Here is a 21,634-nt window from a genome sequence, read left to right on the forward strand (position 1 = left end):
ACCTGTCCCTCATGTAACTCCATTTCCACCAACCTCGTGATGTCAGAAGACCAGGCCCGCTCCATGGTGCCTGGCCCGAGCCCTAGGCTCCAGGCGTTCTTGGTATGTTTTTCAGGGATCTTGATTTGGCCGCCCACTCCCCTGAACATTTGGCCCATGCTGCCCTTAGCAACCCACCCCATCTGAACCTGAAAGCTCCTCCTCACTTCACTGGCTGACACTGAGCTCCCTCTAACCAGGAAGTGCCCACCTTCTTATCAACATTAGTGCCCTCCCATTGGGCTAATCCCAACCTTAACATGTTCTATATCCTATGCTGTCCTAAACTTATCCTTATGCTATATTCACGTTATGCTCTAACACTTTATATACTTTGCATCACCAGAATACATTTTATCACATTACATTATACACACATTACTTCACATATAAAACCGCAAGACTGTATTCGCATAGTGCATCTGTTGTCTTCAGTGGCAGGAACAGGGTAAGACAGTTCACATCCCTACTAGTATAACAAAAAACACTTAAATAACACAGCCTCAATTAAAAAGTGCAGAAAAAAGCATGTTTAATAAAACCGGCATCTGTATGCAGTTTTTAAATTCACCCAAACTGCTTAAGGTATAGTAGGTTTGGTGGTCTAATACTGACCTACTGATGTTTAAAGAACAGAGAACGTAGTGGAAATAATGTAAGACTTAGATTCCATCATCCCAGTAGAACATACGGTACATGTCAAACTCCGGCCTGTGGGCCAAATCTGACCCGCAGGGTGATTATATTTGGCCCGTGCCACCAGAATCACCAGCCCTATATGGGACCATTATTCTGTATGGAGGACTATGTGGGGCCCATTATAATGTATACTGGTTGGCCCGCATCTTTTGTCCAAGTTTTTCCATTTTGGTCCTCTGTGTGTTTAAATTTAACTACCCTGCAGTAGAACAAATGGCCCACTCTCCATCTGTACAGGACATGTGCACCACTACTTTTTATCATTGCTCTTGCAGGACATATTATTTGTAAGTCTTATCACTTTCTTCACAATTAAGCCATTTACAGTGCCTTGTGAAAGTATTTGGCCCCCTTGAACTTTTCTACTTTTGCCACATTTCTGGCTTCAAACATAAAGATATAAAATTCAATTTTTTTGGGGAAGAATCAACCAGTGGGACACAATCGTGAAGTGGAACAAAATTTATTGGATATTTTAAACTTTTTAAAAAAACTGAAAACTGGGGCGTGCAATATTATTCGGCACCCTTGAGTTAATACTTTGTAGCGCCACCTTTTGCTTCGATTACAGCTGCAAGTCGCTTGGGGTATGTCTCTATCAGTTTTGCACATCGAGAGGCTGAAATTCTTGCTCATTCTTCCTTGCAAAACAGCTCGAGCTCAGTGAGGTTGGATGGAGGGCGTTTGTGAACAGCAGTTTTCTGCTCTTTCCACAGATTCTCGATTGGATTCAGGTCTGGACCTTGACTTGGCCATTCTAACACCTGGATACGTTTATTTTTGAACCAATCCATTGTAGATTTTGCTTTATGTTTGGGATCATTGTCTTGTTGGTAGATAAATCTCCGTCCCAGTCTCGGGTCTTTTGCAGACTCCAACAGGTTTTCTTCCAGAATGGTCCTGTATTTGGCTCCATCCATCTTCCCATCAATTTTAACCATCTTCCCTGTCCCTGCTGAAGAAAAGCAGGCCCAAACCATGATGCTGCCACCGCCATGTTTGATAGTGGGGATGGTGTTTTGAGGGTGATGAGCTGTGTTGCTTTTATGCCAAACATATAGTTTTGCATTGTGGCCAAAAAGTTCGATTTTGGTTTCATCTGACCAGAGCACCTTATTCCACATGTTTGGTGTGTCTCCCAGGTGGCTTGTGGCAAACTTCAAACGAGACTTTTTATGGATATCTTTGAGAAATGGCTTTCTTCTTGCCACTCTTCCATAAAGGCCAGATTTGTGCAGTGTACGACTGATTGTTGTCCTATGGACAGACTCTGCCACCTCAGCTGTAGATCTCTGCAGTTCATCCAGAGTGATCATGGGCCTTTTGGCTGCATCTCTGATCAGTCTTCTCCTTGTTCAAGATGAAAGTTTAGAGGGACGGCCAGGTCTTGGTAGATTTGCAGTGGTCTGATACTCCTTCCATTTCAATATGATCGCTTGCACAGTGCTCCTTGAGATGTTTAAAACTTGGGAAATCTTTTTGTATCCAAATCTGGCTTTAAACTTCGCCACAACAGTATCTCGGACCTGCCTGGTGTGTTCCCTGGTCTTCATGATGCTCTCTGCACTTGAAACAGAACCCTGAGACTATCACAGAGCAGGTGCATTTATACGGAGACTTGATTACACACAGGTGGATTCTACTTATCATTACTAGTCATTTAGGGCAACATTGGATCATTCAGAGATCCTCACTGAACTTCTGGAGTGAGTTTGCTGCACTGAAAGTGAAGGGGCCGAATAATATTGCACGCCCCACTTTTCAGGTTTTAATTTATTAAAAAGTTTAAAATATCCAATAAATTTCGTTCCACTTCACGATTGTGTCCCACTTGTTGTTGATTCTTCCCAAAAAAATTTGAATTTTATATCTTTATGTTTGAAGCCAGAAATGTAGCAAAAGGTAGAAAAGTTCAAAGGGGCCAAATACTTTCACAAGGCACTGTATAAGTGATTGGCTCTTATTGGGGTATTCACGGAGTCCTCTGTAAATATGGTGGTCAATCTTATCCAGAAAACTTGATTATTGTAGTCCACAAGGAGCACATGGTCTTCCATAGAAAAATCTGAAATGAAGATCAAATATTCTTCCGTTTTCCAACTACTTTTGGAAACAGGAGGAATGCATGAGCTTCACTTTAATTAAAGGATAATGTGTCCTAACAACAAGTTCCCTCTTTCTTTGACGAAGTAAGCAAGCAATGCAAAGGTGAAAAATAGAGAAGCATAATAAATGCAGCTCACGACCAGCAAACTGAAATCCAACCTTGCATGGCTATACTCTAGGATTAATGGAGTCTAAGGCTCCATTGAGACTTCCATGTTAATCATAATAAGTAAAAACATGCAGAGTATGATGACCCTACAGTACCCTCCCGCAATGTATGATAAACTGTGACCCCCCCCAACACAGTATGATGCCCACATAGTGACACCAACACTGTATGATGCCCCCCCCACACAGCCCTCCACACTGTACGATGGCCCCCCTCACAGCTCTCCACACTGTATGATGGCCCCCCCACACAGTATGATGGCCCCCCACACAGCCCTCCACACTGTATGATGGCCCCCCACACAGCCCTCCACAATGTATGATGGCCCCCTCACACAGCCCTCCACACTATGATGGGACACCCCAACACAGTCCTCCACACTGTATGATGGGACACCCCACATAGCCGATTTACATTGCACAAATATCTTTCAGAGGAAACTATACATTTTCGATGTATATACATTAATATTTGTCATCTTTGTCATTTAAAGAACCGAAAGGCGAACAATTGATCAGGATGAAATCATCCATTTGGTACAACTTTAGTCTAATATGTATGAGGTCCTTAAGGTTTACTGAAACCTGACCTGAATCTCCTGTTCTGTTATCTTTACTTAAACATAGAATAACAAATTATGTTTTATTGGAAATTCCATTATAGCTTCTACATTTCTATTTCTTCTATCATGATAAAAGGGCCATCTTAGGGCTACCCCCCGATGGGTCCCACTTTATGAGCACCTTCTATGTATGCCTTTGCTTGCACCCTAAAATCTACCACACCCCGCATATGCCATTTCCACGTGGATTCAGAACCTCCGCCCTCTGGCATGTAGGCATTGCAAAAGGATTGCCCGAAATGGAATGGCTGTTAAACCAGTATAGCAAGTTCCCTGTATTGCAGAGCAGGAGTCAACGAGAGAAGGTGCTCGAGAACACTTTCTTTATTTTTAAAGTTCCCATTTGCCATGGAGTTTATGTCCACGTTTGTACTGAAGATATAAGATGGGATGAAAGTTTCAAGCTGTTTTATAATGTTCTCTACTTTCCGATATGGAATCTGTTTTGCTCTGTGCCTGCTGTCTCCTCTAGAACCTGCAAACCTTGTGAATGGATTCTAAGATGTCACCATCTCACAGTGTAGACTCTCTCGAGCAGGCAGAAGATGCCTCATTGTTTCCTATTACCCGGATACCAAGACCCCAAATTCTTCTCTCTAGACACTTGTTTCCTCTGTCAAACAGGTAACCAGTACAACCACATTGCAGGGGTTACAATATATTCCTATTCTACGGTAGCTAAACAGTAAGTTTATGATGTGCATGGCGTCAACCGATTTATGTTCTTTACTGTTAATTTTAGGCAGTGCTTATTGGGATGAAATTATTTATGAGCAGAATATTTGCAGCAATCTGAAAGGTAGAGAAGAGAAACCTATTTTATGGCTGTTTTGAGTATCTGAATTGGCTGATTATAAGGAACAACAAATTGCATAAGAATACACTTAAGTGTGTGATCACACATTGCATATTTGCTGCAAATTTGCATGTGTTCATAATGCAATAGCATGCATAGAAATCGAGATGACGTGCTGATTTTAAAATCCACCATATGTCAATTCTTGCACAGAAGTCACTGTGATTTGGATCAGAGTTCGTAGGTAAATGTCCACACAACGCATGCAGATTTTGCTGTGAATATGCTGCAAAAAAATCCGCAGCCTATCTTTATTAGTCAAGCTCTCCCTGCTTGCTTTACAGAAAGGGGACCTAAGTGGCAGTACCCCCGCTAGCTTTACTAAGTCAGGTCATGGTGCATAAATGCGTATAATAGAAATGTGTATACTCCTGTGTGTCTATGACTATAATAGAAACCTATATGCTTGAGTGTGTATATAATTTAGTTTATTGGTTTGCCATGAGATGAGCCCTTTGTAGGAGGAAAAGTGAGACGGACCTATGTAAGGTTCCTACAGTGGGCCCTAGTATTTGCAGAGGAATCCACAGTAAAGTCCATTTGGTTACTTTGTAATAAGGTTTATAATCAAATTGTTGTATATACTTTTCAAGGCTAAATCCAGTCTATTCTGATGCTTGGTATGAAGCATGTATCCAGATGGTTTTTGTAGTCACCAAAGTAGAAGGTGCTCCTACTCTGATCAGTTCATAACATGATTATTTTACTGCATGTAGGGCACTGTACGTGTATGACCAGTGTATTAGGGGTTAAGTTGAGCCATAGAGTGCATGCTCTGGTTCCCATGTGAGGGACTTGTGTTGATGTCAGGGTAACCTGATCTTACTTATCAGGAGAATACAGGGCGTACGTCTCATTCTGTGTATACATAGGAGGTACAGTATGTTGTGTAGACATACCCTGTGATCATGGTGCCTGCATGTGAGGAGCAGATCCTCCCTATATTCATATTACGTAATAGATTAATAGCCGAGAACCACTTGTCATAGAACAGAAACTTAACAGACTGAACCCGATTTGTGGTGGTCCCACACCTTACATGAGGAAAACTTATGATATCACAGTTACTGGATGAAACCAGCTGATGTCACAAGTGGGTTTATGGCACATTGCTATGGAATGGTTAGTCGTCATGTCACAACCGTTACCTGACAGTAGCCCACTGTTTATAAAGGATATCTTCTGCAATGATCTTTATTTCAGGCAATGTTTTAGGCAATTGGTGCCAGTCAATCATTGTTAGTGGTTTTCCAGTTTAAGGCTACGTTCCCACAATGAGGTTTGGGTGCTTTTTTGAAGCTGCATATTTTTGCTGCATCAAAAATGCAGTGTCTTGCAGTTCCAGTGTTGCGCCCAGGGGATGGGGATGACTTGGTACCCGGGCCTTTGCCTGGTTTTGGGGATGTCGCGGTGGTCGGCTCCCGGGCCCGTACCCTGGGGTCACTCTTGAAAAAGGGGATTGGAGCTTGGATAGAGATAAAAATAAAGTAAATAGTTTGTGACGCCACCTGTGGTACCTGGTAAGGATTACCAGCGCTGCTGCAGACCTCCGGGGGGTGATGGGATGGCAGCTGGGATGTTTCTGCTCCCCACAGGCGGAGTGGGCTCCCGGGCAGTGTGGAGTTTGACGGTGGGTGGTGATGCTGGGGCTTGTAGTGCAGTCGGGATGGCGCAGCAGGAGTAACTGACAGAGACAAGGGATTCGCTTCAATACCTTTACTGGTGCGGATGTCAGGTACGGTCCAGGGTACTCAGTAGGATGGGTGCACTTCAGGACTTCTCCCCAGTGAGCGGGTATAAGGCCTCCTGGTCCGTGTCTGCCTCTCTGTATGCTCCTGGCCAGCCTGCAACTGGGCCTAGCTTATGTGTCGTGCTGTTCCTTCACTGTCGCTCGGTAGTAGGACCTTCTGCTGGCAACCACTATCCCTGGGTGCCGGGGCCTTTATGGTTCCTGGTCCTGTAATGGGTCTAGCTTCAGGTCGGCCAGGGACTTGTAGTCCTCCTGGAATGCCGGTGATCCCTACTGGGTATAAAGGGACCCTGTAGGCGCGGACCCGGTGTCCGGTTTGTATATCGGGGTGAACCTATGATGCTCCTCTGCCCCCTCAACTCCTCTCTCTCCTTTCTCCTCTTGCCTTCGGCCACGCTCGGGGCCCTCAGAACTCGGCAGCAGACGTGCTGCGTTTTCGCTGCTCTCAACGTCAGCACGCTCTCAGACTCTGACTCTGTCTGACTAAACAACTAACTGACTGCCTGGCTCCACCCTCCATATATATCCCTAACGGGCTCCCTCTGGTGGTGTTAGGTGGAAGGGTGGAGGTGTTGGTATGTAATAAGGGCCTCTTGTGGAGAAGTCAATCCATGCACCCTGGGTCCTGTGGTACCTGTGCACAGCAGGCTGCCACACCAGCAAGGTGGATAGGCTTTCTTGAAATCTCATGCCCACTGAGCTTCATTTTAAGGCTGTGTAATCTGACCTGCGGTGTTTGTTTCAAATCCGCAACATGTCAGTTTATCTTGAGGGTATGCTGATTTTTCTGTGCAGATTTTCCCCATAGACTTGCATTAGGTGTGGAAAGTCCACAGGTAAAAGACGCACATGAGTTTTAATGGGTTTCCGCGGTGGAAACCCATAAAAATGCATGTAATTCACACCTAAATATGTCAATAACGTTTTGTCAAAGCCAAATACCAGGAAGTATCAAAAACAAAGTCGCTTTATTTAAAGCATGACTCCCCAAGAGACAAAAAACTCAGAGTCAAAAACACTTGCTAAAAAATCGCAATAGTAAGCATAAGTAACCTAATTTAAATAATGGGTGTTCTTATGTACAGCACCATGGAACCTATGGCACTATATAAATAAATAAATAATAATAATGGGTGCAGAAATTCTGCAACTTCAAAAACTCAACAAAAGTTCATCATTGGAATGCAGTTGAAAAAGAAAAGTTTGCAGTTACTCTGTGAATGAAGAGTGCACATCGCACACTGTCACGATTTCTCTGTATACCCCATTTGAATGGGTGGTCATCGCAAGCATGCAATTTGCAGTCATGTGCCAACTAGTCTCATCCGACTTCACTCAATAGAAGATAATGTAGAGAAGCAAAGGGGAGTCTAGTAATTTCAGGGAATACAGGGGAATAGTCAGTGACAGTGTGCACAATGCATACTGTCTTGATTCAGCAGTCTACTATCGCATAGTGTGACTGCAGACTATTTCTCTTAGAAAACCCCTGAAAATCTCCCACAAGTAACATTTATTATGGTTGATATAATGTGTTTTCTTCAACTTTGTCTGTAAATATGCCCATATACATTAGAGTAAAGACCAACATGGGAGTCCTGTACATGATCACTACTGGGGCTCCTTAGTTGACACCTGCTGTTTTGATAAGTGTGGTGCTAGCTATAGATAATCTTGTACATATCTCACCAGGAAATCTCCCACTGATGTACCAGAATTGTGTCCCATAGGTACAAAAACGTTTAGTTGTCTGCAAGTGATCAAATAGAGACAAGGTTTCTTAATTTCTTTTTTTATGGCAACAATAGGCCTCCTTATTTTCCTTTGTGACTTGTTCATAGAAAAGAAGGATCTTTATATAGCACCAATATATTCTGAATTACTTTATAAATCAGTAAGTGATTTTTCAGCACATAAAATCCTGCCGGTTGTCCATTTGGAATAAGGGTCTATGTCTTCAGCACTGAGATCTACGGTGGGAGCTTAGCCATTGAGACTAAGTAGGGAGTGAAAAGTATTTAGAATTTTTAGATAGTGTGGAGATCAGAATGGCAGAATAGGAATTGTATATGGCATGGTGGGGGTGCACCATGCATGAACATGCAATGGAGGAAACCAGCGTGACATACGTGATTTTCTCCATAGATGTTTGGTACACCTAGATAAGGGCACCACTGAAGTAAATGAGTTTGAGTTATGTGCCAAAGTTGCTGCCATTTGTGTTCAGAGACACAAAGGATGGGGGTGCTACTTCATTCAGGGAATTTTTAGACTTTCGTTGTAATGTTTGGCAGCCATATCTGGAAAGGAGAAATAGTGATTGGGGCAATGTTGACTGTAGTGTCCATAAGTTACTCAGTAGTAATGATGTATAGATTTCTGTGTGTGCCATAGGTAGGAGTATCCTTAATAAGTAGAGTTAATCAAAAACATTTGCAGGATCCTAGTCCAGCGGCCTTGTTGGTAGTCTGTGGTTGCTGGACCAGACCCCTCAAACTTCCTACCACCTGCCACCATCCCTGGCGCATCTTCTGATTACTAAACCCGGTGGGATTTGGCTGGAAGTAGGAGGTTTTCAGGGCTGTGGTCAGACATGGCCACTGGAACAGGTTCCTGAGAACTTTCTTGCTCAACTCTATTCGGAAGTATAGATGAGCTTTTTATTCTATAATGCAGTGTTCTCACAACTGGGTCAGTGAAGACTGTAACACAAAAAGCTGCCATGCAATGCTGACTAGTACCGCATAATGCACAGAGAGCAGTTAGTCATACATATAACATCATAGTTTTCTTTAACGCTGTGATGATCAGCTCTGAAACTGAATGGCCTAATTATTTCTGAAATAGAAACTGTCACGGAGGAATCCCAGAAAAGAACATGACAAAAGCCCATATTGTGTCTTTTCTAAATTAATCGCTTCCTGGAGCTTACTAGGCTGCACTGATCATAACTCTACGTCATATATGGTGCAAGTATACACTATTGTAGTGTATTCTTGTCTTATATACACAATTTCTTTGTAAAAGAATGCCGATTGATTGCAAAGCTCCATCTGGCCATAAGTTTCAGTGTCTTTGTAGGGGAAATCTAGTATTACATAACAGGTATTCATTCTAATATTGATGATACATGGCCATGTGAGTTCAGCAGAGGGGAAGCCAGTCTTACAAAGCGACTCTGTTCTGGCTCCTTTCAATGTAACCCCCCTCGCTCTACTCCATTAAAACACCCATTGGACATACTGACAGGAGTTGTCTTTCTAAGGCCTAATTCACACGACTGTGTTTAAACATGTACGTGGAAAAATGGTATTGGTGTCATCAGTGTTTTGGTTTCGTGTGTTATCAATGTCCATTTTTACCATCAGTGTTTTTCTGGTATGGATAAAGAAATAGATTAATTACAAAGCTTCTCCTATACTTAGCAATGTTAATCACTAGTGTTGAGCGAGCACTAAAATGCTCGGGTGCTCGAAGCTCGGGCCGAGCTCGCCGTGATACTCGGGTGCTCGACCCGAGCAACGAGCCCAATGTTAGTCTTTGGGAGACTCGAGCATTTTTGCGGTGGCACCCCCGGCAGTCTTTTAAAAGCCTATCACCAACCGGTAATGACTGTCACCCAACATTTTGACAACGCGATGGTCACTGTTAAGGCAGCGTAACATAAAGTCAGCCATGCGTGCCAGACTGGTAACGGGCAAGATTTCTGTGTCCTCACCAAGATGACGACTGACCATGCTCTCCTCCTCCTCTTCCTCTTCCTCCTCCTCCCTGTCCTCAGGCCACCCACGCTGAACCGACGATATGACACTTGTACAGGTACTACCGTCTACAACGCATGATAGCAGCTCCAGTTCTTCCTCCTCCTCCTCTCCCTCATTGTCCCCCAATGCACCCCAATGCACGTTGGGATGAGATGAGGCTGGGCAGTGTGTAATCGCCCACTACGGCTTCTTGATCCATCTCGTCATACTCTGGCAGCAATGCCTCCTCTTTAATTCTCTGCAGAGAGCATTGCAAAAGACAGACAAATGGGATGCTGACACTAATGATGGCGTCATCGCCACTCACCATCTTGGTGGCCTCCTCAAAGTTTGTCAAGATGGTACATATGTCAGACATCCAGGTCCACTCCTGAGGTCTTGTGTGGAGTCTGACCTGAATATCGACGGCCTTGTTGCAACTGGTACTCCACAACTGCTCTCTTCTGCTCACAAATCCTTTGCAACATGTGGAGGGTAGAGTTCCAACGTTTGATGTCCCCACACGTTGGAACTCTACCCCCCACACCAGTCGGTGTGCCGGAAGCTGCAAACTCTGCTGCAACACAGCAAGGGCGGCGGAAGCTGTAGCCGACTTGCGAAAATGAGCTGACAGGCGGCGTACTTTCACGAGCAGATCTGGCAACTCGGGGTAAGATTTAAGAAACCGCTGAACCACGAGGTTAAGCACATGAGCCAGGCATGGTACGTGTGTGATCTCACCTCGCCTCAGAGCCGCCACCAGGTTACGGCCATTGTCACACACGACCATGCCGGGATGTAGGTTCAGCGGTCTCAGCCACAGATCTGCCTGCTCTTTCACAGCTGTCCACAACTCACAAGCAGTGTGAGGTTTATCATCTAAGCTTATGAGTTTCAGCACAGCCTGTTGCCGCTTGGCGGAGGCAGTACTGCAGTGCTTCCAGCTTGTAACTGATGTGGTGATATCTGAGATGGAGGAGGAGGAGGAGGAGGATGCGCAGGAGCTGTACACTGTGGGGGCAACTCTGACTGACATAGGGCCCGCAATCCTCGGTGTGGGGAGGATGTGTTCCGTCCCAAGGTCCGACTGGGTCCCGGCTTCCACTATGTTTACCCAGTGTGCCGTCAGAGAGATGTACCGTCACAGGCCACAAGCACTTGTCCACGTGTCCATTATCAGGTGGACTCTCCCAGTAACTGCGTTGTTGAGGGCACGGCAGATGCTTTGGGACACGTGCTTGTGTAGTGCGGGGATGGCACACCGGGCAAAATAGTGTCGGCTGGGGACCGAGTACCGAGGGACGGCCACCGCCATAAGATTGCGGAAGGATTCCGTCTCCACCAGCCTAAAAGGCAGCATTTCCAACGCAAGCAGTCGTGAAATGTGCGAATTTAGGACTGTGACCTGTGGGGCGTTAGCTGCGAATTTCCACTTTCATTCAAATGTCTGGGATATGGACAATTGAACGCTGTGGTGGGACATGGACGTTGATGCTGTTTCTTGAGAAACTGCCATAACAAGTGAAGACTGAGAGGAGGGGGCATCTTTACATGCAGTATGGACAGGGGATTGCCTTGCACACACAACAGGGGCTTCTATTGCACGCACAACAGTGGAAGAAGCAGTGGTGACACCCGCTGACACTGGTCGTGGACCCTGGGTTTCGCCCCACAAAGACGGGTGCTTTGCTGCCATGAGCCTGATCATGCTGGTGGTGGTCAGGCTGGTAGTTTTGTCACCCCTGCTGATGCTGGCATGGCAGGTGGAACATATGGCCTTTTTGGGGTTATCAGCAGAGTCTTTAAAATAATTCCAGGCTCTGGAAGACCTACCGCTTGTACTGGCAACGTCCCTTGTGTTGGTGTTACGGGGAACGGTTGCCTGCCTTCTGTCTGCGGCCACCACACTGCTTCTTCCTGCCTGTTGGGGTACTCTGCCTCCCTCCCCCTGTGTGCTGCTGGCCTCACTCTGCATGTCCTCCTTCCACGTTGGGTCAGTTACTAGATCATCCACCACCTCCTCCTCTTCCACTTGCGCACCACAATCCTCCTCCTCACTTCCTGGCAATTGTGTCTCGTTATCGTCCACCTCTTGTGACAGATTGCCAACGTCGACTTCCTGTGGCCATGGCTGTTCAAATATTTGGGCATTGCAACATGGGATCTCCTCTTCCACCACTTCAAGCGTATCAGGCGAGGGGCCCAAATATGGAACAGCTCTTCAGAGTGTCCAAGTGTGGGATCACTTGCTGTCTGACGACACTCGGCATGTTGGGAGGAAGGAGCATCAGGGTGAGGAGGAGTATGCGGTCGAGACTCACGGCTACTAAGAGTTGACCGTGTGGAAGACAGACCGGAGGTGGTGGTGCCCAGGTAACTGGAAGTATTATCTGCTATCCAATTAATAACCTGTTCACACTGATCAGTTCGCAATACTGGTGTTGTTCTGTGCTTCCCTAGTAATTCGGTCAAGAAGTGGGAGCGAGAAGATGTGGCTGTTGGTTGTGGCACATTTTCACCTTGGCCACGGCCCCGTCCTCTGCACGAACCATCACCAGAATGTCCACTTCCACGTCCCTTGTCACGCGCCTTGCCCATTGTAAATGAAGTAAAATAGCTTACACTTGCACTATCAATGGAAAAAGCGTAATAAAGAGTAGATTAGAACCGTGGAAGAGGAAAACCACAATTATTGTTTACTGGGGTATACCACACTTTTTTAAATAGAGATATTTGCGGCTGAACAGTGAGCGACACACTCAAACTGTTTTTTTTTTAGATACAAATGGCCCAAAATGGATAATACAGAGGTTTGAACCATGGAAGTGCAAAACAACACTTCTGTTTCTCTGGCCTACACCAGACTATTTTCAACAGTTACATTTGTGTCTGAAAAATCAGAGACACGCTTTTTTTTTGGGAGGGGGAGGGGGGGGGGGACACACCAAAAGGTTAATAAGACAGGTATTTGTACAGTGTGAAGGAGGAGAAAAAAAAGGAGGATTTAGATGAAAAAAAGAGGATTTTTCCTGGCCCCCGACACCTGGTGCTAAGTCCAGCAATTTCAGCAACAGGAGCACACAGGACTGTAATGCAGCGTTTGCTGGTATAACCACTGTGTCTCCTATACAGCCTGCCTGCCTGGTATCTGGGATGGATATTAGTCCTGAAAAGGACTGTTTGTTTGTTCTGGCAGCCTTTACAGACCCTACACTAACTATTTCACAGTTTATATCTCTCCCTAAATCAGCAGCGCTGTCCCTACACTGTCTAATCCGGAGCGACTGTGTCCAAGATGGCGGTGCCCGGTTTTAAATACTCGAGGTGACGCTGTGCGGCCAGCCAATCACTGCAATGCCCACAACCAACATGGCTGCAGCATTACAGTGACTGGCTAGCAATCCCTGCATGTTCATTGGCTCTGTAAAGAGCGCCAAACATGCAGGGCGGAGACCCGAGCTCCCGCCCGAGTAACCCGGAAATGCTCGGTGCTCGCCGAACATCCCGAGTAGCGTGATGCTCGGGCGAGTACCGAGCAGTGTCGAGCATGTTCGCTCAACACTAATAATCACAGATGGCGCATACAGTAGATGCCACCTGTGTGCTGGATGTGTTTTTCACGGACCCATAGACTTATATTGACTCTCTTTATTGGTTCTGCCGGAAAAAAATGGACCTGAAAAACAGACGTGTGAATAGCACTATTGGTTATAATGGGTGCATGTTCTATCCGTGGAAAAAAAACGGATGCAACTTGGATATCTGAATAAGGCCTAACACAACGCCTTTTACAAGTTGACTCTTCTGTAAATGGCATTTGCATCTCATTCAAATTACTAAGATTATTTTGTGTATATAGTTAAATTCTTTGATGAAAGACAGATATTCTGGACTATTGGGTAGGGTAATCAAAAAAGAATTGAACGCAGTACAGAGAACCTTAAGGAAAACGCAACAAAATGATAAAGTACTGTATATAACATTATGACTTTGTCTTAAGCATGTTATTATGTATGTCGCCTTGTGAAATTTCACTTTATATTGCAGTTTTGTACTGTAATAAGTGCTAGACTGTAAGGCTTTCTGGATTATTGGTTGTTAGATCACAGGAATTCTAGAGAAATGTAATCAATTATATTCCAGTAGATCATTAGAGGGGTTTTCCATCTTCAAATTTTTGACCCCATCAACTTGCCTTAAAAAAAAATTCTAAAATCAGCTGTACTTGCCTTCCCCTGCTCCTGCTCTCCACTACTGGTACCGGTGATTGTTTACAAGCTGCAGTGGCAATGTCTGTGGTAGTGGTGACCACTGCAGCCAATCGATTAGCTTAACGGCTTGTGCCGTTTACTTGGCATCACCGTTGAGCAGTAGTCACATGCGCTGTAGACACGACGTCACCACTGCAGACTGTAAACAATCACCCAAAAAAAAAAATAGAGAGATACCCCTTTCAAAAGTGTTAACCATACTTAAATCGCTTTATTGGAACACATATCTTCTACCGTCCATTGTGGAAAACAGTATTTCTTCATGTCTTTTCTGCACAAGCTACAACAGATCTGAATTGTACGGGTCCATAATAGGGCACCCATGGACGTCTATAAACCTTTACTGTACCTCTTTGTGCCTCCAATTACATACAGATTTTTTTTTCCAAACAAATGCAGATAAAAAAATGAATCTCTGAGACCCCATCTGACATAATATGTAAATTTTTTTTTTAGCAGCTGTGTGTGATTTCAGACAAATCCTCCACCAAAAGCATTGCTCTCCAACGTGGATACGATACTAAACACTGTCTATAGGTCTACAATAATTCGTTGCCCTAATGGAAGGAATAACTTGTATAAATGTGTTACTTACTGCTTGTGGGAACATGGCTTTATCTGATTTTTTCATTTTGCACTAATGTTTTAGTTGGGTTCTTAAAGGAGTTTTCCCAAAAAACTACGCATGTTTAAATTAATAGATCTTGAAACTGACGCGCCCCCTGGGCCATGTTGTTAGGGATACCCGGAGCCGGATCAGATGGGGGTTGTAGTCTCCGAGTGGCTGTGACCCGGTCCGTGCCCAGGGTGTCAAACTCAGTGTGTGGCAGTCCTTATAGATGTTACTAGATGTTCTTTTATGTCGACTACGCCACCCGTTGATTTGCGGTCAAAAGGCCGCCGCTGCAAGATGGTCCGCTGAGGCTGGTGGTGTGTGTGCAGCTGCGGTAGTATAACCCCCAACGGGAGGGGTATAGCCTCAGGGGGTCAGCCGTGGAGGATGGTGGTTGTGAAGGTGCAGCAAAGAGACTCAGAGGCATAAAATGCAGTTCCAGGGTTTTACTTACTGGTGTTGCTCGGGTCACTGTGTACAGCAGTGACCACCCGAGCCGTGCTGCGTCCACCAGGTCCTGGACTCGGTCAACTCCCAGGCAACTCCGGAGTGTGGTCCTGAGCTCCTTTCTGACTCTCCCTTCTTCTGGCCGTTCCCACCAGGGATCCACCTAAGTCCGGCTCCCTCGGGCCTCTTGTTGGTAAACCCTTGTCTCTGGGTTCCCTGACCCTATTCTTGGTCTGCCTTCCGGGTGGATTTAGTGGGGGGTCGTGGCAGATCCTGCCCACGACCTCCGGTCTCTGGCTGAGGATTAGTGCTGTAGCCTCCACCAGCTTGGGATCCGGTACCCTGTTGCCGACCCTTCACCCTATTAGCTCTCTTATGGGCTCTTGGGGTCCCCTCTTCCTGCGCCTCTGGGTCCCTCTTCCTTCTCCTCTGCTCTGCTTCTCAGGCTCTCAGACAGACTGTCTGACTGGCTGACTGACAACTGACTGACTGACCCTGATCTAAGATGGTGCCCACCTTATATACTCCCTCTATGTGTGAGCTCAGGTGACCAGCACCCAATGAGCTCCTAGCTTTACCCAGGCTGCTCCCCCTATCTGCCCCTACACTACTGGGATGTTCCACCCCCCCTCCCACTCCAGCCAAGGACAGACTCGGTCGTACCTGCACATTTATTAAGTGGGAGTACCGTCGGTCTGTCCCCCGGAAATGGGATGTGTGTAGTGCATGCAGCCTACTAGCTCAGTTCCACACTCCATCCTTACCCGGGAGTGGAATACCACACCTCTGGGTTGAGGTGCAATACCCCTGTAGCAGCCGAATCCTCAGGGTGCTACAAAACCATAATAAGTTCCACAATTGGATTTGTTTTAAAAAAATGTTCCTGTGCCGATAATCTTATAAATGTGTCCCTTCTATGTACTGTGTAATGGCTGTGTCTGACTGCAGAGCTGCTCCAGTTCATGGTCTGATCATACTACAGCTCCTGGGCAGGGAGGAAGCAAAAGAGTATACAGACATTACAGCACTGGATTACAGCTGATTCTTTTTTTGTGAAGTAAAATCTGTTTTTAAATCTGCAGAGAAATGTTTTACCTCACAGAAAGCAGCATCTGCTATCCCCTGCCCAAGAGAAGTGGTATGATCAGACCATGTTCCTGCATGGTCAGACACGGCCATTACACAGTACACAGCAGGGGCACATTTATAAGATTATCTCAGCACAGGAACATTTTATTTACACACATCCAATTGTGGAAGTTATTATTATTCCAAGATCTATTGAGTAAAATGTATTTTCCTGGGAAAACCCATTTAAAGGACAACTGTTCAGCATCTTGTTTTCAGGTATTGTGCTTAGTACAGTACATAGTTCCCTGCAGTTATAAATCCTATACACTCTTTCCACTCATTGGTCTTATATAATTAGCCTATTGCCAAAATGCCTAATACTTCATTTTAATTTCTCTATTGAATGTAGTATTATTTTTCTTCATATTTATGACAGAATTCAATAAGTATTGTGTGTGTATATAACTATTTGGTTGAGGCTAGAGCGTGTTCTCCTGTGGTAGCACTTGTGGAAGGGAAATCCCTGGTGACATGATAGAATTTCCGTCTTTTTAATGATAAGGAAGCATGGGCTTCCTTGTTTGTTTGTAGCTGCGTGCAATGATCGGAGGTGGTCAGGAACGGGAAGCTGATCCTTTCAGACTACTTATTGTACTGTGATCTTTAAAGAGTAACCATCCATTTTATTTATGTTTTTCTGACAATAGAGCAAGGGAATATAAAACACTTTGTAATAATCCAGAAAGGAATAAAAGTTCCAGCATCATGAATAGTCCAAAATTTATTGAAATTTAAAAACCGATTTAATAGTAAAAATCCATGTAAAAACAAGGAGCAACGCATTTTGAACGCAAGGCCTGCGTTCTTTATCAAAGAATAATATCTAATATAATATATTCAGGGATGTAACTTGAAGAGTCAAGACCCCATAGCAAAGTTTTGCATCTCCCACTCAGAACCCTCCCCCACGCCTGTGAACAGCTGGCCCTCTAATATGCCAGCCACCCACTGAGCCATCCTCCATTGTGCTATTTACCCATTTGAATGAACCCCCTTCCAGCACCGCCCAGTAGAAAATTTCTTCTTTCCTGCCTGGTGTCCCCAGACTCCCTGCAGTCGCAGGACCCATAAAGCTGTAGTTTTGTCCCTGAATATATCCATCTCATGGACTATTCACGCTCAGCTCCTTGGTAAAATATGTCATAAGTGAAGCCAGATTTTCACATTGCTTGGGGATGGTTTTTAAATCTGCAGGATGTCAATTCTTTCAGTGTTTTTGCAGTGTTTTTTTCACCATAGAAATCAATGCGGGTATGCAAAAACTCTGCAAAAAGCGCAGCCATGCGTTTTTGCTGCACATTTGGTTAAGAAACTAACTTTAGTAAGCGTGTACTGTAGATAAATGACACACATATTCGACACCAAAAGAATCCAGCAAAAAACGCAGAAAAATCAGCATTTTGTAAGCAGCTTTACTGCCTTCAGAAAAAAGAAACTCTGAAAAAACACAACATGTGAACATAGCCTAAGGAAAGAATAAAAGCTGGCCAGAGACACTGATTCCAGCGATGTCACTTGCTGATCTCCTTGCTGCAGTTTTGATTAAATCACTGCTTTATCTGCTGCAGCTCTGCTAGTCTTCTCAATGATGAGCTCGATCTATTCACGCACATGCCAATGATTGATGGCAGTTGAAACAGTATAAACAGATCTCATTAATATTGAGGAATATGTACTAGGAGATCATCATTGAGAGACTTTGAAGGGCTGTAGCAAATAAAACAGTGTTTTTATCAAAACCGCAAGTAGCCCAGGAAGTGACCCAGGATTAGGATTAGGGTCTCTACCTCTACTTTTATGCTGCTGACACATGGGGCAGAAAAAAACTTGGTAAGAGATTCTTTTAACATGCAAAATCGTGATGACAGATTCTCTTTAAAGTAAAGGCATGCATAATGGTGCTGCTATACAGATTAAATAGATACCTTTTTGTGAAGAAATCCGCATGCTGGTTGCTCTTTAATCAGCATTTGAAGTTTGGGTGTATTAAACTTTCAGTACATAGGGGCGGGACTGTGAGTAGGGTCTTCAGCCCTGCCCCAGACCTTCCTCCTGCCTCTGGTGTCTGTATCTGCTTTCTGTTTTAAAGTTTGCGTCATACACTCAAGCAGCGCTTGCGCAGATTGATCTCCTGGTGGTCTTCATTAAAATGGCGCCTTTGACAGCGCATGCACAGATTGAAATCTACGCTTGTCATTGGGGGTTGAAATCCTGCTGACAGATTCCCTTTAATCACATACATCTGATGATGAGTAATTAAAAGGAATCTGTCAGTAGGATCAACCCTCTGAAGCCGTCTATATGGGTCATAGGAAGCTGAATAAAATGATACCTTGATATCTGTGATCTGATGTCTTATTCCAGAGAAATCCATGTTTTTCTTATATGTAAATGAGCTGTTCAGGACTATGGGAAGGACACTGATCTGCAGGAGAATCTGTCTCCAGAGATTATTATATATGAAAGGGGCATTACCAGTGTGAGACATGTAACTAACGCAGAACACCAAAACTGAACTTTGTCTACTTACAAACACATTTGCTGCAGCTCTCACAGCTCTGCTGCATTGTAACGATATTGAAGCTGAAGCACTGAGAGGAACCTGTAGATGTGTCAGGTATAATCACACACAGCTCTGCAGTGAGATCAGGAGAGCAGAGAGCGGCCATCACTTATCACACTGGTAACCATTACATATTTCACTTGTAACAGCCTCTTTCATTTATAATAATCTCTGGAGAAAGATTCTCCTGCAGATCAGTGTCCGGCCCATAGTCCTGAGCAGCTCATTTACATATAAGAAAAATGTAGATATCTCTGGAATAAGACCTGATCACAGATATCAAGGTAAAACTTTGACCTGCCTGCCCCCTAGTCTGCTTAGGTGGGGTAATCCTACTGACAGATTCCCTTTAAAAAGTAGAGGGGTAAGGGAAGGAAGTTTTTTTTTTTTTTTTTTTTTCCACGTGACAGGTTTCCTTTTAATATGGAGAACAAAGAAGAAGAAAAATGAAAACCAACTCGCCTCCAGTTATTTAGTATCTGTTCCTCTGTGCACGGAACCCACAGTAACCCTATATCCTCACTGATGGGAAATTTCAGAAATTGTTTCAGTTTACATAGAATAAAATAGTTTCCATGCACCGAGGAACAGATAACAGAAGCTGCTGGTTTTGATCCGTCTTTGCACTTTGCACTGCTGAACAAGCTGTCAGTCAGAGATGGCTGTCAGTCGGTGCCTGGATGGGCTTACAGCTGCTGCTCACAGTATAGTCGTGCCTGCACGACTGAAAAGGGAGAAGCTCCCAGGAGAAATAAAGTTGATTTTCTCCCTAGTGCTGCATTTCCAGTACAGTGGCCAGTCGCCATCATAATGCAATTAATCTACAAATTAACCCTATTACTGCAGGTTAACCCCTTACCAACATCTGCTGTTCATGCATGGGGTAAGTCTGTAGCAGGTGTATGGAGCTGGCTCATGGGGTGAGCCCGACCCATACAAGGCAGGTAATGGCTGTGAGACACAGTCAAGACTTTCCTCTAACAGTCATGGGTGAAGCTGGGCTCCACCCACGACTATTAACATAGTAACATAGTTTGTAAAGCCGAATAAAGACTTGCGTCCATCAAGTTCGACCTGTTAGTTCTGTAATTGCTAAAGTTGATCCAGAGGAGGGCAAAAACCCCAAATGATTTAGCCAATCTTCACCTGAGGAAAAATTCCCTCCCGACTCTGAAACCAGCAGTCAGAATAAATCCCTGTATCAACATACTATTTTTTATTTTATTTTTAAGTATATGCTGAAATCTGCCTGGTATCTAAAAATGCATCCAGTCCCCGCTTGAACTGGTGTAGTGAATCCGACATTACCGTCTCCTCACTCAGTGAATTCCATATTCTCACTGCTCTTACCGTAAAAAACCCCTTCCTATGCTGGTGCTGAAACCTTTTCTCTTCCAGTCTTAGTGAATGCCCTCTTGTTACCGTAATATCCCTCCTTTTGAACAAATCCCGGGCAAGATCTCTATACTGTCCCCTAACATATTTGTACACATTTATTATGTCCCCCCTCAACCTTCTCTTTTCCAGGGTGAATAGTCCTAGTTTTGCCAACCTCTCTGGGTATTGCAGTCCCTTCATTCCCTTTATTAATTTTGTTGCCCTCCTTTGTACCTTTTCAAGCTCATTTATATCCTTTCTATATATTGGGGCCCATAACTGAGCACAGTATTCCAAGTGTGGTCTGACCAGTGCTTTGTACAGTGGAAGAACAATGTTCTCATCCTTTGCAGCTATACCTCTTCTGATACATCCCATTACCCTGTTTGCCCTTACAGCAGCGGCCTGACTTTGGGCACTCCAATTTAGTTTGCTATCAATCAAGATGCCCAAGTCCTTCTCCATCTCCGAATTCCCCAATGATTTCCCATTCAGTGAGTACTAGTGACTTCCATTTTTCCTTCCCATATGTATGACCTTACATTTCTCCTCGTTAAACCTCATTTGCCATTTAATGCTCCACCTACCCAGCTTATACAAATCCCTCTGTAGGTCTGCACTGTCCTCTTTTGTATTAATTGTTTTACATAACTTTGTGTCATCTGCAAATATTGATATTTTGCTATTTATCCCGTTGACTATGTCGTTAATAAAGATATTAAATAACATTGGGCCTAGTACAGACCCCTGTGGTACCCCACTAGTGACGCTTACCCAATCTGAGAATATTCCATTTATAACCACCCTCTGCCTTCTATCCTTTAGCCAGTTAGCTACCCACTTGCAGACATTTTCCCCCAGCCCCATCATTCTCATTTTGTATACCAACCTATTATGTGGCACGCTATCGAACGCTTTTGAGAAGTCGAGATACACGACATCCACTGGTTCCCCCTGATCTACTCGAGAGCTAACCTCCTCGTAGAAGTCAATCAGGTTTGTTTGGCAGGAGCGATTCCTCATGAATCCATGTTGGTTCGGGATTAAAAGATTATTAGCATCAAGATGCTCCGTAATTGCCTCTTTAATGAAGCTTTCAAAAATTTTGCCCACAACGGACGTCAGACTCACCGGCCAATAGTTTCCGGCGTCACTTTTCGCTCCCTTTTTGAATATTGGCACTACATTCGCCTGTCGCCAATCAAGTGGTACAGACCCAGTCTCAACAGAGTCCTTAAATATAAGATA

The 21,634-nt window shown here is 44.5% G+C and overlaps 1 protein-coding gene across 5 annotated transcripts in view; it reads left to right on the top strand.

The window, feature by feature from the left end:
* ARHGAP40 (Rho GTPase activating protein 40) overlaps nt 1-21,634 on the top strand; it is a 151,580-nt gene that overhangs the window by 56,976 nt on the left and 72,970 nt on the right. The window contains exon 1 of one of the 5 annotated variants that reach the window (XM_073683792.1): nt 3,841-4,320. The exons of 3 other annotated variants lie outside the window; for them this stretch is intronic. In XM_073683792.1, coding sequence (XP_073539893.1) covers nt 4,181-4,320 — 140 coding nt within the window. In that variant the 5' untranslated portion in view covers nt 3,841-4,180. Of the gene's footprint in view, nt 1-3,840; nt 4,321-21,634 lie in introns of those variants that run through there. One more of the 5 variants, XM_073683793.1, reaches the window with a different exon arrangement.

The sequence above is a fragment of the Phyllobates terribilis genome, unplaced genomic scaffold, assembly GCF_046119375.1.
Source record: "Phyllobates terribilis strain yellow unplaced genomic scaffold, ASM4611937v1 Scaffold_5__5_contigs__length_657084704, whole genome shotgun sequence".
NCBI lineage: Eukaryota > Metazoa > Chordata > Amphibia > Anura > Dendrobatidae > Phyllobates > Phyllobates terribilis.